Below are 17,732 nucleotides of genomic sequence, written 5' to 3'. Positions count from 1 at the left end.
ATTTGCTGTGCTGGTTGGACACTTGGATCCAGCTGTTGCTGGAGGGTCAATGTCCAACACTGAGCTCTGTGACGAACCAGCAAACACACACACACACACACACGTCTGTTCCGATCTCCAGCAGGGGACATAAGGACTCTCAAACCATGTACAAGTTGATTTCACTGCTGGCTGTTTTCGGGCCGTATGTGATCGCTGGAGGACGCTTTGAGCGAACCATCAGCAGACCTTTCAGATCTTTGCTGAGGGTCCATAACGGGATGAGATGGGGCTCATGGGCTCAGAAAGAAATGTGTCCGACTGGAATGTACGCCACAGGCTTTAGTCTTAAGGTGAGTGGACTATCACCAGTATACAGTAGTGTATACAGTAGTAGTCTGACTATTTAACTTACTTTATTCCTTACTTTATAACTTACTTTATAAGATAATTTTTTTTTTTTAATTATTGTTATTTCTTCTTTTTTCTACATTTGAACCGTTATCTTGCCATGAAAATAGCCATGGTAGCTTTATAAACAAACAAAAACCCAAAATGTCATGAATTAAAACACACAGATTTCATAATCCTCAATATCTAAACTTCACGTACAGTATTTCCAACTTTTCCTGCATACATGGTATGCTCACATAAACAATATATCAAAACTCAACTAGCTGATTATGTATAAAACACCACATGTCCATAATATCCTATCACACAGCTCTAAACCAGTGTGATATTATCATATATATGGTGTTATGGTATATTTTCATCTTATATTTGTTGTGTATTTTTGTCAGTTTATTAGTTTTTATGTCTATTTAGATTTTAATATTATTATGTTCCTGTGGCTCGTGGGTTAGAGCATTGTGTTAGCAGCGCAAAAATGTTGTGGTTTGATTCCCAGGGAACATGCATGGTAAAAAAAAAAAAAAATTTATAGCCTGACCGCACTGTAAGTTGCTATAGATAAAAGCGTCTGCCAAATGCATAAGTGTATTTTAATTTTAGTTATTTCTACTTTTTGTCATTTTTATACTTCAGCTTAAAATAAACGAAAATGAGATTTTTTAAATTGAGTTGATTTCAGTCAATGTAATTTTTTTAAGTAGTAGTTTTTGTTTAACAATAATGAAACTCTTCAGTGTGACTATAAAGCATTAAGTTATTAGTGCAGCACATGCTGTTGTTTTTCTGAAGTGGCAGATATGTGGGAATCTCTGCTGGTTGGTGATAACACAGCGCTCAATGGGATTCGTCTTCACTGCATCAACCCGTCTAAAAGCTCATCGGGCCCGTACGAGGACTACGCCACGGTTCAGTCCGATGTAGGAAGGTGAAGAGCTTGAACTGGACTTAATACAGAGGCTCTGTTCCAAATACATAGTGAGCTGCCTATATAGAGAGTGTCTTATGAAGGATTTGCTGCCTATGCAAGACAGCATTCTAGGTTGGGGGGAACAGAGCTGCTATGATCAGTTTTTAGCTATTCAAGCTGGATTTTTTATTAAACTAACAAGTAATTGGTCATACCACCAACGTTCCTCATCACATTCTTTCCTCAGCTGGGGAAAATGGTCAGATATTAAATGGTGCTCGAGTGGATTTCTGACAACTTTCCAGCTGAGAGTGGAACCCTACAAAGGGATCATGGACGACACGGCCGCAAACAATATCAGGTGATGAACTTATTTAACTTGTGATGACCGGTTAGCAGCAGGATTCTGGTTTAAGAATGTTGTTTTCACAGTGTCCCATAACAAGCTGTACAAATATATCACTGCATGAGGCACATCCGACACGGATATGAAGTGACCTGGTCAAGCGTCCAGGGTTATTTAATGCCGACAGACTTGGTTGTGATCATTGTATGGTCCCATCTGAATTTCTAGGTTTAACTGCAGTGGAAATACGGAAATGCTGCAGGGATCTGGGATGTCGTGGGGCGAATGGGGCGAGTGGAGTGAGACGTGCGGAGGAAAAGGAATCTGTGGCATCGAGACGATGGTGGAGCAGCCGCAGGGAGTCGGAGACGACACGGCCCTCAACAACGATTCATGCGCATGTACTGCTGTGATTGAACTGATTGGTGGTGCTTTCAGAAACAAATGTGACCCTGGAGCACAAAAGCAGACACCAGTCTTAAGTCGCTGGGGTATATTTGTAGCAATAGCTAAAAAAAAAAAAAACATTGTAGTCAAAATTATTGATTTTTCTTGTAAAATCATTAGGATATTAAGTGAAAATTATGTTCCATGAAGATATTTTGTAAATTTCCTACCATAAATATATCAAAACTTAATTTTTGATTAGTAATATGCATTGCTAAGAACTTAATTTGAACAACTTTAAAGGCGATTTTCTTAATATTTTGATTTTTTTGCCCCCTCAGATTCCAGATTTTCAAATAGTTGTATCTCGGCCAAATATTGTCCTCCTAACAAACCATACATCAATGGAGAGATTATTTATTCAGCTTTCAGATGATGTAGAAATCTCAATTTCAAGAAATTGACCCGTATGACTGGTTTTGTTGTCCAGGGTCACAAATAATTTGGTGGATTTTTTTTAAACACATCATCAGTAAATAAATCTTCAATTGGCGCTTGACTAATGTTGGGCAGAATGAATTGAACAGATCTAAGAGATTTTTTATTTTATTTTCATATTTAATGGACAACAAAAACAATCCAAAATTCCATCTAAAATTAAAAGATCTTGAACATTTTCCCCGGGTATGTTATAAGACAAGTTTCATAACTAGTTGTCAATTTCTATGAAGTTCCTTCATGCGATTCTGTGAATGGATATCATTAAAAAGGTGATTTTTTTTTTTTTTGAATTTAATTCCATTCACTTGTAGCCTAATGGAAGACGAGGAGAACAGCAACCACATCTAATATTAAACTTACTGAAAAATGTACTTATCCGGTTTGTTAAAAGACAAGTTGTGTGACTAACGTTAGTTGTCAATTAAGAAAATACATTTCTATTAAGTTACTTTCTGTGATTCTGTGAATAGATATCAATAAAAAGATGAATGATTAAGTATTTATCTTGTGTCTCTTCATGGGTCAGTTCATAGGAATTTTATTCAGTATAACTTAACAGTATCCTATAACTTGAAAAATGCAAATCCATTATTTTTTACTCACGTTGTTGCTGTTCTAAGGCTGTATGACCTTTTCTGTTTCCCGAACACTTAAAGATGTATTTTCTCTTGATCATAATGGCAGTGAACTTAAAGAGACGATGCAAACGTCTTATTAAATACTCGTTTGCGACTCGTGCCCTAAGACATGGCTTCTCTGAGGTAAACACGTCCGTTAAAGCTGTCTCCTGTCAGAATGACAGTTTACAGATTTGACCGCGAAAACTGATTTTAAAAATGGGCGCGAACTGCCGCTCTCGTGAACTCAAACAGAGGCGCAACGGTCGAGGTCAAGATTTTCGCTAAATAATAAATTACTCTCGTGTTCGGAAAACTAAAGGTCATACAGCTTTAGAACAACACTATGGTAAGTATTTACTGATTTGTGTGTGTGTGTTCCATCCCTTTCCATTACTAATAATCAAAATACTTTTCCCTCAGATTGTATAACTGAACCATGAATGCACTTACAATAGAAAATGTTAACTTTTGAGACTGATAATAGAATTACTTGCCAACCCTGTTTAATCAAATCTATAAAATATGACTAGATTTTAAAAAAAAGAAGTAAATCTGGTTTAATGGATACCAGGAACGTTATAACTCCGTAAAACACTGCTTGCTTAAGTAAACACCAGAACCTCATCCATAACCGCTCAAATAACACACATTTATACTGAATAATTCATTCAAGTGGTTATTTTTACTTAAAAACCGTTTTAAGAGACTTGTTTTAATTCAGTTGCTGTGAATATATTTCAAATTCCTTTATACAGTTATTGTTTGTCCTTGTATTTGTAATTCAATCACAAAAGCAGACTTTAAATAATGCACACGATTTCGTTTGATCATGTTTTTTAATGCACAACAGTATGCAAAAAATACAAATAAAATTGTTTAAACATGATTCAAATGCTTTATTGCTTGGTTAAGTTGCATTTTATGGTTCCATAAGTAAAAAATAAACACCATCTTAGAAGGACAAAAACATTAATGTAAAGCTAATGCCCTTCCTCACTGACCTGACTGAACAATTGTTTGTTGTTCGTTGTTCTTTGTCAAGTAACATTTCTCCACATATGCGCAGACATCACTAAATCGCACAGAAATATAAATGCTTTATGAAAAATATAATACGTCATCACTCATCATCAGTGGAAATGTAGATTTGTCGTCTTTAAATCTGTAACATGGTATTTTAATGGTCACCTGTCGATGATTGGTTCATAAGACATCATGTGATTTAAACGTTAGCAGAGATTCTGCTTCAGTCATCATCGTCATCATCTTCCTCACTGGCTCTAAATGCACGTTTCAGATCCGCTGTACTTGCTTTGTGAGCTCAGGGTTTCTGAGCAAGCAGCGTGCTGAGTTTGATCTTTCCGTCCATAGACGCGGTGAGGCAGATGCCGCAGTCCATCGCTGAGCACCAATCAACCGTCACTACGGGAGCTTTATGACCACCGAGACACAAGACGCTTTCCAGACCCGCGTCCGCCTTATTCAACTAGACAAGAGAAGAGCAGATATCAGGCTAGGTCCATAACATTAAAAATAAATCCACGAATAAACATTTCTGATACTTGAAGTAAAATAAATAAATAATAAAATGTATGTAACAACATTTTATTTCAGCTATAGTTGCCAAGGCAGCATTTCTCATTTTTGTTTAGTTTAAGCTTATGTACTCAAATAACTAAAATTAAAGTAATAATTTGAAATAATACTTAATTAAAACTATAAAGGCATATATAAAAAAAACAAACTAATAAAATGAGAAAAACACAAACATAAAACTAAATAATTAAAATAAATATTAACTGAACTAACTTTTTATTATTGCAACTTATTTTATTTCAGCTAAATTTTAAAATTGAATAAATTCGAAAATGAAAACTGTATTAAAATTAAATAAAAAATATATAGACACATTTAAAGAAACTAATAAAAATGAGAAAGCAATAAAATTACTAAAACGAAAAAAAAAAAATATTAACTGTTAATAACTGTTAATAAATACTAAATAAAGCAAATGTAAACTGAAATAAAATATAAAAAAACTTAAAACTAAACAAAAATTAAAAATGCAGCCTTTACCACTAGCTGAAATAAAAAAAGTAGAAGTACTAAAATAACTAAAACTGAAATAAAACTAAATAAAATCTGTATAGACACAAAATGAGAAAAAAAATACTAAAACTTAAGAGGAAGACAAAAATAATAAATAGTTCAAAATATTAATACAAATTATAATAGTATACCGATGATAGTAAAATAACTCTCGTGAAACCACAAACAATACAAAAAACAAAAAAACATCTAATTCCTCAATGAACTAGACTCACCTGACAGGTGCGAGTGTATGTTAAATGTGTTTTTTTACCCGGTAGATATTTCCTCCGTTGCTGGAGCAGGTGAGAACATGTTTGCCCTCAGAGTCGAAAGCGAAGAGTCGACCGCGTGGAACCTAAACCTGTTTATAGCCGCTGTAACCCGACAGGACAAACGGCCCCACGGCATCCTGGGATAGCAAGTACTCTGACTCTTTCACTCCAGAGCGGTGGATATTCCACTGCACAAACTGACAACAAACACAATATTACTGATTACTTAACACATATCTTAAAAGATATTGAACTGATACAGACAACTGAATCAAACTTCTCAACTAGAACTCTATTTCTGCTGCTGAAGTTTAAATCAGAGACGCTATTAAAACACGAGTGGCGTGTAGCGCAGAAAGCAATACAGCGTAGAGATTGGCATCACCTTCCCGTCCTCTCCGATGCTGAAGACGGTATTCTCATCGTAGCTGAACTCCACGCTGTACACTTCACCATCATGAGCCTTCCAGCTCAACGCGCTCTCATAGCGCTGCATGTCTGAAGAGAAACACAGCAGAAACAAACACTTCCAACATCCAAATTAAATGCGAGCAACATGGGGTTTAAAAGATGATTAATATTCAGTAATGCACTGACACTACTGGATGAGAACAAAATTGAACTGAACTAAATAATGACATTATTGTCTTATGTAGCGCTTGACACTGTTTTTGAACTGAATTAACACTGAACTAAACTGAGATGGAAAATTGTCTTCCATAGAGAATGGAAATCTATTGTCTTCCATAGAGCTGCTTTAGCTTAAATTTGATTAATTTCATTAATTTATTAATTGAATCAATATTTAACTAAATTGAGCTGAATAATTAAACTATTGTCACCTGTAGAGCCCATTACAGCTGAAATTGAATTTGTTTCATAATTGATGCACTTTGGAACATCTACACCGTTATTGAACTGAACTGAATCAATGCTAAACTAAATTGAATCAGCACTGAACTAAATTGAATCAGCACTGGACTAAATTGATATGAATAATGACATTATTTTCTTTTGTAACGCTACTTTAAAACCGAATTGAACTTATTTTTATAAATGAACTTTGCAACACTGACACTGATTTGAACTGAACTGAATCAATGCTAAACTAAATTGAATTAGCACTGCACTAAATTTATATGAATAATGACATTATTTTCTTTTGTATAGCTACTTTAGAACTGAATCGAACTTATTTTATAAATGAACTTTGCAACATTGACATTCATATTGGACTGAACTGAATCAATGCTGAACTAAATTGAATCAACACTGCACTATCTTTATATGAATAATGACATTTTCTTTTGTACTGCTACTTTAGAACTGAATTGAACTTATTTTTTTAAATGAACTTTGCAACATTGACACTGATATTTAACTGAACTGAATCAATGCTGAACTAAATTGAATCAGCACTGAACTAAATTGAATCAACACTGCACTATCTTTATATGAATAATGACATTTTCTTTTGTACTGCTACTTTAGAACTGAATTGAACTTATTTTATAAATGAACTTTGCAACATTGAAACTGTTATTAAACTGAACTGAATCAATGCTGAACTAAATTGAATCAGCACTGAGCTAAATTGAATCAACACTGCACTATCTTTATATGAATAATGACATTATTTTCTTTTGTACTGCTACTTTAGAACTGAATCAAACTTATTTTATAAATGAACTTTGCAACATTGACATTCATATTGAACTGAACTGAATCAATGCTGAACTAAATTGAATCAACACTGCACTAAATTGATATGAATAATGACATTATTTTCTTTTGTAAAGCTACTTTAGAACTGAATCAAACTTATTTTTTTAAATGAACTTTGCAACATTGACACTGATATTTAACTGAACTGAATCAATGCGGAACTAAATTGAATCAACACTGCACTAAATGGATTTTAATGACTCTATATTCTTTTGTATAGCTCCTTTAGAACTGAATCAAACTTATTTTATAAATGAACTTTGCAGCATTGACACTGATATTGAACTGAACTGAATCAACATTGAACTGAATTGATCTGAAGAATGACACTATTGTCTTCTGTAGAGCTTAACAGCTGAAATTTGGTTTATAATTGATGAAATTTAAAATAGTAACACTGCTTTCCTGGAACAGTTAGTTTTGTATAAAGTGCTAAAGAAATACATGCAACTAAATCTGCTTCTCAGCTGAACCGTCACCATGATAACATTCTTACCGAACAGTCGTATCATCCCGTCTGCGGCTCCGGTCACCAGCAGGTTTCCGTTGTGGTTAAACGCCGTGCAGTTTATGGCAACTGGGCCCGGCTCCAGCGCAAACTGTAGCTGAATGCAACAAGACAAACACCATTACAGTGAGTTTTCAGTCAATACTACATTTCTGTATTGGTGCCTTTTGGCTTCAATACCTGCTGTTTGACGGTTTTGGTGTCCCACAGCAGCAGCTGTCCGGATACAGGAGGCGAAACTCGTGCTTCGCCCTCCATCACAACACCAGATTGAGCAGCCGGAGCCGCGGCAGAGCAGACGAACGACGTTCCGCTCGGACTGCAGGCCAGCGACAGGATCCTGAACACACACACAGGAAGTTCAGAATGGAATAGGAATCTAATGCATATATACTGTATACTGTCTACTATTTTAAAAAAAAAATATTATGTGAAATAGTATGCAACAATAACTTATAAATAAGATGCATGTAAAAATTGTTATTCTTGTTTTGTTTTTTTTAGATGAAAATCTTGGTGCATTATGGGTAAATTGTGAGGACTCACCGTAGATGGATGTTGTCTATTGTCATCTCATACAGGTTCTTCTTGGCATCCGTGTCGTAAAGCTTTACTGTGCCGACACCACTGCCGAGCAACAGCTATAATACGAAAATCACCACACAAACCAATAAAACCACCAAATACTAATTAATTATGAAATTACAATAACTGTTTAAAATGGTTATTATTTGAAAAAATAACACTTTTATTCAGCAAGGATATATTAAATTGATTCAAAGTAACAGTAAAGAATTTATAATGTTGCTAAAGATTTTGATTTCAAATAAATGCTGTTCTTTTGAACTTTCTGTTCATCTGTGAATCCTGAAATATAAAATGTATCACGGTTTCCACATGAATATTGTGCAGCACAACTGTTTTCAACATTAATAATAACAATCAGAAATGTTTCTTGAGCAGCAAATCAGTATATTAGAATGATTTCTGAAGATCATGTGACACTGAAGACTGGAGTAATGATGCTGAAAATACAGCTGCGCATCACAGAAATAAATTACACTTTAATAGAGATTCAAGTTAGGGTTATTATAATTATGAGCAGAAAAAAAAAAAAAAAAAAAAAAAATAAAAATATATATATATATATATATATATATATATATATATATAAATAAAATAGACTAACAAATAACTATAATAAATAATTTATCATTAAATTAATGACTAAAAATCATTAAAAACATATTTAAAACAAAACCTAATAAAAAAATGACAAAGTATAAGCAGAAAATGAAAAAATTACAAAAACTATAATAGTAACTCAACGGCACTAAAATAACACTGATTCAAATAGAAAACCATTGTTTTAGACTGTAATAATATTTCACACTATTACAGTTTTTACTGTATTTTTGATCAATTCAATGCAGCCTTTGGGAGCAAAAGAGTCTTCTTTAAAAAACATTTAAAAAATCTTTACATAAATAAAACAGACAACATAAAAAATCTTATCAACCTCAAACTTTTTACTAGTGTTTGCTTGTTTTTACAGTTTTACATTTCACAGCTTTTGCACCCCTAAAAATGCAAACGCTGATAATGCATGTGCCGTTTGAAGTTAAATCTATTTATCTGTTTATTCGTGAACAGTGTCGTGATTTACCAGTCTGTCGGGTTTGGCTGCCCATTCCAGAGAGAGCAGCGGGGACTTGGACATGATAGTGGCTTTGGTTTGCATGATGGGATTGAAGGCCCAAACCTTCACCACTCCGTCCACATCCAGACTGGCCACTCTCCTGCCCGAGCAGTCCACCCTAAAAACACAAACACACCACCAGCAACAAATGGCTCATATGATGAAACTACGATGACCGACACCACATCACATCAGAGCTCATTTACATACAGCATCCAACAGCCGGAGTAATTATAAGAGTCAGAGGAGAACAATGTTTAGTTTTTTAGTTTTTTCTGCATGAACAGCAATATTTAATGTCCATACCTGCAGTGCATGATGGATGAGTGATGCTCTATATACTCCTCCTGACTCAGTTTAATGAAGGGCTGCTCCACTGAAGCTCCGCCCACTTCACAGACTCGCGTCTGATTGGTGGAGTCTGTTTGATCAGGAAGACCTTCGGTTTGAGTGTCTGGATCCGAATCGTTTTTCTTCTCCGAACTCTGTGCAGATCAGAAACACAATAATGCATAGGAACATTCTAGACAGACCTGTCACGATGAAGTCACGTTGGGATTTAATATCCAAACTGAAATAATAGCAGTAACGTCCCACTCCCATGATGCACTGCAAACGACACTAAGTTCTTCCTACACTCCCAAACCTCCTATATATTTGTATATATCTGAATATTTTGTAATAATCTACAAATATATTTTGTTGGTAATACTTTACAATACGTTTCCATTTGTTGACATTAGTTGACTAACTATAAAAATATTTCTGAAGCGTTAATTAATCTTAGTTAATGTTAAATTGAACATTTACTAATATATTATTATTATTATTATTAATAATATATATTTAAAACCAAAAGCTGTATCTGTTAATATTATTTAATGGACCTGAGCTGACATGAAACAACAATAAGCAGTTGTATTTTTATTAACATGAACAAAAATGTTATATTTAAATATGCAAATGAGGCATTATCTAATTAAATATGCACTAGTTTGCACAAAGAGGGCAATAAGGTAATCACATTCAGAGGACTTGGATTTTTAAATATCTTATCAAGTCAATTATTGCTAAAAGACAAAAAAGTAGATTTAAACCCAGTGTAAACAATGTTATTTCCAGAAAATAAATCTGATTATTGGATAAAGCCAGGTTCAAAGTATTTGTTTGATTTTGTTGATGTATTAGAGTTAAAGTTTTTTGTAGAATGGATTTTTGATTTCTCTTTTTATCAGTCCATAAATGAGAAGATACTGTACACAGACAGAAAAGAAAATAAATTTTTGCCACATTTTTAGGAATAAAATGTAAATATAAAAAATTATGTGAATGATGTATGAACAATCCCTTCAGTAAAAACCTTCAGAATATAGAGAGGAATAAAACTCTAAGTTTTGGTGTATGTAAGTGCTGCTGAAGTGGAGAAACAAACTCACAACCTCTAAATATATGCATTTTCACCATGTTTTTAAGAATAAAATGTTGTATACATCAGTGTGAATGATATATGTACAAACCCCACAGTAAAAACCTTCAGAACATAGAGAGGAATACAACTCTAAGTTTTGGTGTATGTGAGTGCTGCTGAAGTGGAGAAAAAACTTTTAAAGATATTCATTGGAATTAAAATCTACAGACAGAAATAGACAAACTGCAATAAAATAAACACTTAAATGTGTATTTTGGATGTTTTCTTTCCACTAGTCTGAACTACTACACAAACAAAAAACCAATGGATAAGTGTGTGGCTACTGTTGCGCCAGTGTCATGTGAGGAGCAAAATGCAGAAAAGCAGTGAACATGCTTGAAGAAAGAGTGAGAGAGACAGAGAGGCCTTTGTTCGGCATTGTTGGATAATTTCTCGGACCTGTGGTGGGAGTTTGGAGAACAGCTCTTTTCTCTCTTTCTCGTGGTCATGGTGCCGTCTCTGTCGGGTATGAGCTGTGGCCAAATCCACAGTAACCGTGGAAACAGTGGGCATCTTCAAGTCTTTTGTGGAAGGCGGATCTTTTGCCTTCGCAATCTGAGAAAAAAAAAAAACAGCAGAAAAACCATCAGATTAGCAGAAAGACACAGAAAAACGGTTTTTAATCTGTTTTTTTTTTATGGGGTTTTTATAAGGGGGTGTTTTTGGTGTGTGTGTGTGATTGATAAGAGAAAAAATAAAATAAATAAATAAAAATAATTTTAAAACTAAGTAAATAATAAAAATAGATGACAATAAAAAAATTATTAAAATAAATAAAAACACAAAAAAATGCATTGTACAATAATGGGTCGAAAAAAAATAAGATTAAAATAAATGCAATTAAAAACAAATTTGATTAAAATCCGATTAAAATAAGTAAATAAATAATGCATCTAAGTACAGTACAATATTGAGTAGAAAAAAAAGATTAAAATAAATTAAATTAAAACTAATAAATAATATCAAAAACAGTACAGTACAATGACTAGAAAAACAATAACGTAACTTAAATGCATAATAAAAATTAAATGCAATTAAATTAAAAGCAGATTAAATTTAAAATTAATTAATTAATTAATATTAAAATTAATAAATCAATAATACATTAACAATACAGTGTAATAACTATTACAAAAAACAATAATGTAACTTAATAAGAAGTAAATAATACAATTAAATTAAAATAAATAAAACATCTAATAGTAAAGTATAAAAATTAACGTAACTACATATTTTCTAATTAATATTCTACACATCTTGATTATATTACTTTTTTCACAGTATAATATATGCCTACATTTTATTTTTTTTTTTGGGTTGGTTTGTTTTTATTTTGATTGGATTGGGTGAGTGTTTGTAATTATACCAAGTAAAAATAAATAAAGTAAATCTCCTCTCTCTCTCTCTCTATATATATATATAATGCATACAGCAGCACAAAAGCAGTCTTAAGTCTCTGGGGTATATTTGTAGCAATTGCCAAAAATACATTGTATGGGTAAAAATTATTGATTTTCCTTTAAGCCAAAAATCTTTATGATATTAAGTAAAGATCCTGTTCCATGAAGATATTTTGTACATTTCCTCGATTTTCGATTTTCTCAATATTTAGATTTTTTTTGCACCCTCAGATTCCAGATTTTCAAATAGTTGTATCTCGACCAAATATTGTCCTATCCTAACAAATATACATCCGTACATCAATGGAAAGCTTATTTATTCAGCTTTCAGATGATTTATAAATCTCAGTTTCGAAAAATTGACCCTTATGACTGGTTTTGTGCTCCAGGGTCACATATATATAAAATAATGTATATATATATAATATTATCTGAATGATGTTAAAATATGACTGATGTACCTGCGCAGAAGTTGCGACGGGGTCCTTCCGGCCCAGCGAGGCCTGTGTGGGTGAGGATTGTGGCCCCGGGGACGTTTTCCCGGAGACCCGTCGGCCCTGAGGAAGGAAGGTGGAGAAGAAGTTTCTGGACGGCGTGGTCATGTTGACGTTCCTCTGACTGGACACGAGATCTCTGAGAGATAACAGACGAAACATCGCTCAGGTTTTTGAAAACACACACAGCACCTGATTTCCTGCTCACTTCCCTTCCTCTGTTTATCCTGCTCGCCTTGATTCTCCAGTAAATTAGACAAAGAGGCTTTCTGTCAAGAATCTTTGTATACAATCTTCCTAAAAAGCTCAAAATGCTTGCAGAAATGACAGAAACAGAAACGTTTGCGCCTCATTTAGATGTCATTTGTGCAAATACATTACGTGTGTTTTAAATGCCTGTTAGAATGAAGTTTTGATTTCACATTTTCAGATCATTTTTCAAGTGCACTGATGCCGAGATGACGGGGTTAATAGATCAGTATTATGTGAGTCTCCTCACAGCTCAGTGTCGCTCAGTCGGTCCATGTGCTGGACGTACTGCGGGAGTTTGTGATGGACCATCTCCTCGTCTTTCTTCAGTCGCGACTCTCCTTGAAGGGCAAATAACTGGAACAGACCGAGATCTTCAATGCATCTTTTCAAAATTACCTCGTTTCCATTGTAAGTGTCTTACTATACACATCTGACAACTAACAAAATAGTGCTGAACTGAAATATTTTATTCTAGTGCAACTTTTTAAATGCAGTACAACCTTAAAATAATACAGCTTTTTTTTTAATATACAGGTATATATTATATGTATCATTATTATTTAAGCATATATTTATATATTAATGAATGTTTTATTATTAATATTTAACATTTTTATTTTAGTACTGTTTATATTGAATACATGTCTATATTAATGAATATTCCATTCATTCGTATATTAATATTTTTAATTAATGATCATTATAAATGTATTATCAGCATAAATTAAGTACTACCTTCAAATAATTTACCTTTATTGTTATTATTTGTATTATTATTACTTATTCAATTTATTATAGTTTATATTAAGCACATATATATTGATGAATAATATTTAATATTATTATTTAACATTATTATTTGTAGAATTATTTTTTTTTTGTTATTATTATTAAGCATATATTTATATATTGCTGAATATTATATTAATTATATTTTTAATAACTGATCAGTATACATGTATTATTATCATAAACTATTTAGTACTGCCTTGATATTTTTTTATAAAAAAATTATTATTGTTATTATTACTACTATTATATTATTTATATCTAGTATATTTTTCTACATTACTGAATATTAGATTTATTTATATATTAATGATATTTTGAATTATTGATCAGTAGAAATTAATTACCAGCATAAATTATTTAATACTACATTTATTTTTTATTACGTTATTATTATTATTATTATTATTATTGTAACTTTTTATCTTATATTAATATTAATGGAAATTATTTTTAGTATTACTAGTAATTATATTATTAACATTTAGTATTAATAATTAAATTTTTATTTAACTTAATTTTATTTATTAGAAATTATTATTTATAATAAATTAATTATCATCATTTTACATATGAATATTACTGAATATTATATTCATTAATACATTTTTAATTATTGATCAGTGTGATTACCAGCATAAATTATTTAATAATACCTTTATTTTTTTATTACGTTATTATTATTATTATGTAACTTTTTATCTTTTATTAATGGAAATAATTTTTAGTATTACTAGTTAATAACATTAATATTATTAACATTTAGGATTAATAATTACATTATTATTTAACTTGATTTTTTATTAGAAATCATTATTTATAATAAATTATTATTATTTTACATATGAATATTACTGAATATTATATTCATTAATAAATGTTTGATTATTGATCAGTGTGATTTATTATCAGCATTGTTAAGTGCCTTATTATACTAAGGAATGAGTTGAATAACATATTTTATGCTTCATTCTAGTGCATATCGATGATGTCACATCAAACTAACAGGTGTTTCTAACTAAACTAACTAAACTCCAAAACAGTGAAGGTCTCACCTGCTGCCTGAGCTGCTCGCTCTCCTCCTGAACACTCGTGACTCTCTGTACTTCATTGTCGAAGCTCAAGAGCACAGGCTGAGGTGACGCTGTTAAGGAGCTCAGTCAGGCTGATCTCATTACAACTAATGCACATCCAAAACTTAAAAAATTATATTTCTACGCATCAAAGTCACAGTAATGCTATTTCAACAGCTGAAGGGCCATCATAAGCATCCCATAACAGACAGTTGTCACGGCAACGGTGTTTGGATATGCATGCACTGGAAGAGGACGCTCAGGAAGTTGTGCAGAGACACCAGGAAAGTGTCGGCCCACTGCCGGGAGAAATACGGAGAGAAGGTGGGATTCTGTTCCGGCGCCGAGATGAAGGGCAGAGCGAACCAATCACGCCACTCCGGCTGAGTCTGCAGCTCCAGCGCCTGCTTCTGGAAAAACTCCTGCGTCTTCTCGGGATTCTTCATCTGAGACATTTATTTATTTATTTATTATTAATATTGATTTATTTAGTATATATTTACTTATTCATTAATATTATTATTTAATATTGATATTTAAATATTCATTAATATTATATATTATAATGAATATTATATTTGATAAGCAAAAATTAATAATTTAGCTTTTTTATCATTTTATATTTATTATTAGAAGTTTCTTATTATTACATTGAATATATTTATATATTATAAATATTTATATATTAATGAATAGTATTTTATTATTATTATTAAACATTATTTTCATTATTAGTATAATTGTTATAATAGTTTACAACTGATATATTAATTAATATTATGTTCATTAATATATTTACAATATTTTAAATTACTGATCAGTGTAAATTTATTATCAGCATAGCACTACCTTGCAATAATACAGCTTTTATTACATTATTATTGTTTTTATAGTTATTTAATATATTATTATTTTTAAGTATATACTTATATATTAATGAATAGCATTATAATTATTATTATTTAACATTATTACTTTTAGTATCGTTAGTTATTATGGTAAGTATTTATTATACCCATAAATTAAATGTAGTACTACCTTGAAATAATATAGCTTGTTTTGCATAATTAGAATAGAATAAATAAGAGGGGAAGATTTGTGTAATCATCATAAAAATGGCACAACAATACAAAAAAACTTAATGTTCCCAAAAATGTGCTTCATTTTAATTTATGCAAAATACAATTTCTTATTCCGTTCTTTAGATTTGGAGGTGAATTAAGAGCTGGAGATGTTCTGGAGCACCTGGACAGTGTGAATGATGTAGAAGCGGTACAGACTGGTCCTCAGTTTGTTGACGGTGGGTCTGTAGACGTCCTCCAGTCTGGAGAAGAGCCTGCGGTCCAGATACGCCCAGTACTCCTTCAGACCCGTCAGATCATAACTCTGAATCAGCTGCTGGAGCTGATCGATGATCTTATCAACCTGTAATAAAACACGAATCAACAAAACCCTGAGATCTGACCGCGGAGAGAAAACTGTACAAATCAGCACAACACAACATTAAATATACTGATGCAGATGAGTTTGTTTCTTCATCAGATTTGGAGAAATGTAGCATCGCATCAGTGTCTCACCGATGGATGCACTGCAGTGAATGGGTGCCGTCAGAATGAGAGTCCAAACAGCTGATAAAAACATCCACTAGTAATCCACAGCACTCCAGTCCATCAGTTAAAATCTGGGGAAGACAAAAGCTGAAACTTTTACTTTAAAAAAACCTTTAAAATACTCTATAATCCATAATAACACTTCCTCCAGTGAAAAAGTGTTCTGGTGTGAATCAGGAGAGAAATCTGCACAGATAAAGCACCATTGGTTTTGATGTGAGAGACAACAGGAGATGCACTTTTTCACTGGAGGAAGTGTTATTACAGATTATGGACTCCGTAATAACACTTGTTTAAGTTAAAAACGTCTTGATGGATTTGTTTCCGCTTTTGGCTTCTACAGGTGTTAATTGATGGACTGGAGTGCTGTGGACTAGGTTTTTATCAGCTGTTTGGACTCTCATTCATTTGCATTTTTAGTGTGAGCTACTCTTTTTACAGATCAATGTATATTTGACTTGTGCATGTTCATGCATACTCATATCTGAACGCAAATGACTTTATGCAATGTTTCTCAATAGCTCATTATTGTCCTGCACGCCTGTAGATCTGCTGAATGCATGGCACTGCACGCATGAGGAGGTGAATATCTCAGCACAAACTCACTCTGAAGCCTTTCTCTTTGTCTGTTTTGATCTCTGAGTCCAGAAGCTTCAGTGTGCTGGTGAAGCCGCGGTATATCAGATACTCTCGCACCAGATCATCCGTGCTCTCCACCGCTGAGGCCATCTTCACATCGTATCCCAATGCACACAAACACACACAATGTACACAAAAACATATGGATTGCATTTGACATGCATGGTTAGGAGATGGAGATTCATTATAAACGAGTGCGCGTGAAAGCGGATGCTGTTATATCCTCACTCAAATGATCCGAGACGAAGATGAGCTCGTGCATGACGCGGTTTGAAGTTACAGTCAGTTACAAATGAATGCATGCATGCACATAAAATGTTTCGCGTGGAGACACAGTGCATAAATCAAACGAAGCTTTCACCTGATTAATAAACAAGTTGGGATGCGCTTCTTCCCGTTTTCGGCTTCTGCTCGTCGTGTGATCGTAAGCGTTACGTCACGCACTCCCCGTGTCGTGTGATGACGTCAGCAGACAGGCGCGCCCCCGTTCACACCGGCCGCCAGAGGGCGCGCGCACGCTTCCGTCACGTGCGCCACGTACAATAACAAAACTCCAGT

The 17,732-nt window shown here is 33.1% G+C and overlaps 1 protein-coding gene and 1 pseudogene across 1 annotated transcript; one reads left to right on the top strand and one right to left on the bottom strand.

Annotated features, from left to right (window-relative positions):
• The first annotated feature begins 74 nt into the window (after positions 1-74).
• LOC109045462 lies at positions 75-2,078 on the top strand (annotated as a pseudogene).
• Positions 2,079-3,971: 1,893 nt separating this feature from the next.
• Positions 3,972-17,529, bottom strand: LOC109045463 (WD repeat-containing protein 91-like). Its single transcript, XM_042778515.1, has 15 exons — positions 17,142-17,529; positions 16,171-16,350; positions 15,164-15,371; positions 14,908-14,990; positions 13,311-13,417; positions 12,779-12,950; positions 11,317-11,472; positions 9,756-9,934; positions 9,417-9,567; positions 8,297-8,391; positions 7,931-8,090; positions 7,739-7,847; positions 5,903-6,015; positions 5,517-5,714; positions 3,972-4,640 (listed from the first exon to the last, which is right to left on the bottom strand). Exons 1-14 carry the CDS (start codon positions 17,325-17,327, stop codon positions 5,601-5,603), a joined length of 2,013 nt encoding a protein of 670 aa, XP_042634449.1. The 5' UTR covers positions 17,328-17,529; the 3' UTR covers positions 3,972-4,640; positions 5,517-5,600.
• Between the last annotated feature and the right edge of the window lie 203 nt (positions 17,530-17,732).

The sequence above is a fragment of the Cyprinus carpio genome, chromosome A21 (genome assembly GCF_018340385.1).
Source record: "Cyprinus carpio isolate SPL01 chromosome A21, ASM1834038v1, whole genome shotgun sequence".
Classification (NCBI taxonomy): domain Eukaryota; kingdom Metazoa; phylum Chordata; class Actinopteri; order Cypriniformes; family Cyprinidae; genus Cyprinus; species Cyprinus carpio.
The sequence above is the reverse complement of the archived record's forward strand: the minus strand, read 5'-3'. Positions and strand labels throughout refer to the sequence as shown.

What these genes read in the sequence shown, in the direction of transcription:
- LOC109045463 (XM_042778515.1), bottom strand. Translation starts at nt 17,327, where the DNA reads ATGCAATCCATATGTTTTTGTGTACATTGTGTGTGTTTGTGTGCATTG. An exon ending in CGTCCTCTTCCAGTGCATGC is followed by an intron (nt 14,991 to 15,163) that starts ATATCCAAACAC and finishes TAACAGCGTCAC; the next exon opens with CTCAGCCTGTGCTCTTGAGC. An exon ending in CCAAAACCGTCAAACAGCAG is followed by an intron (nt 7,848 to 7,930) that starts GTATTGAAGCCA and finishes TGTTGCATTCAG; the next exon opens with CTACAGTTTGCGCTGGAGCC.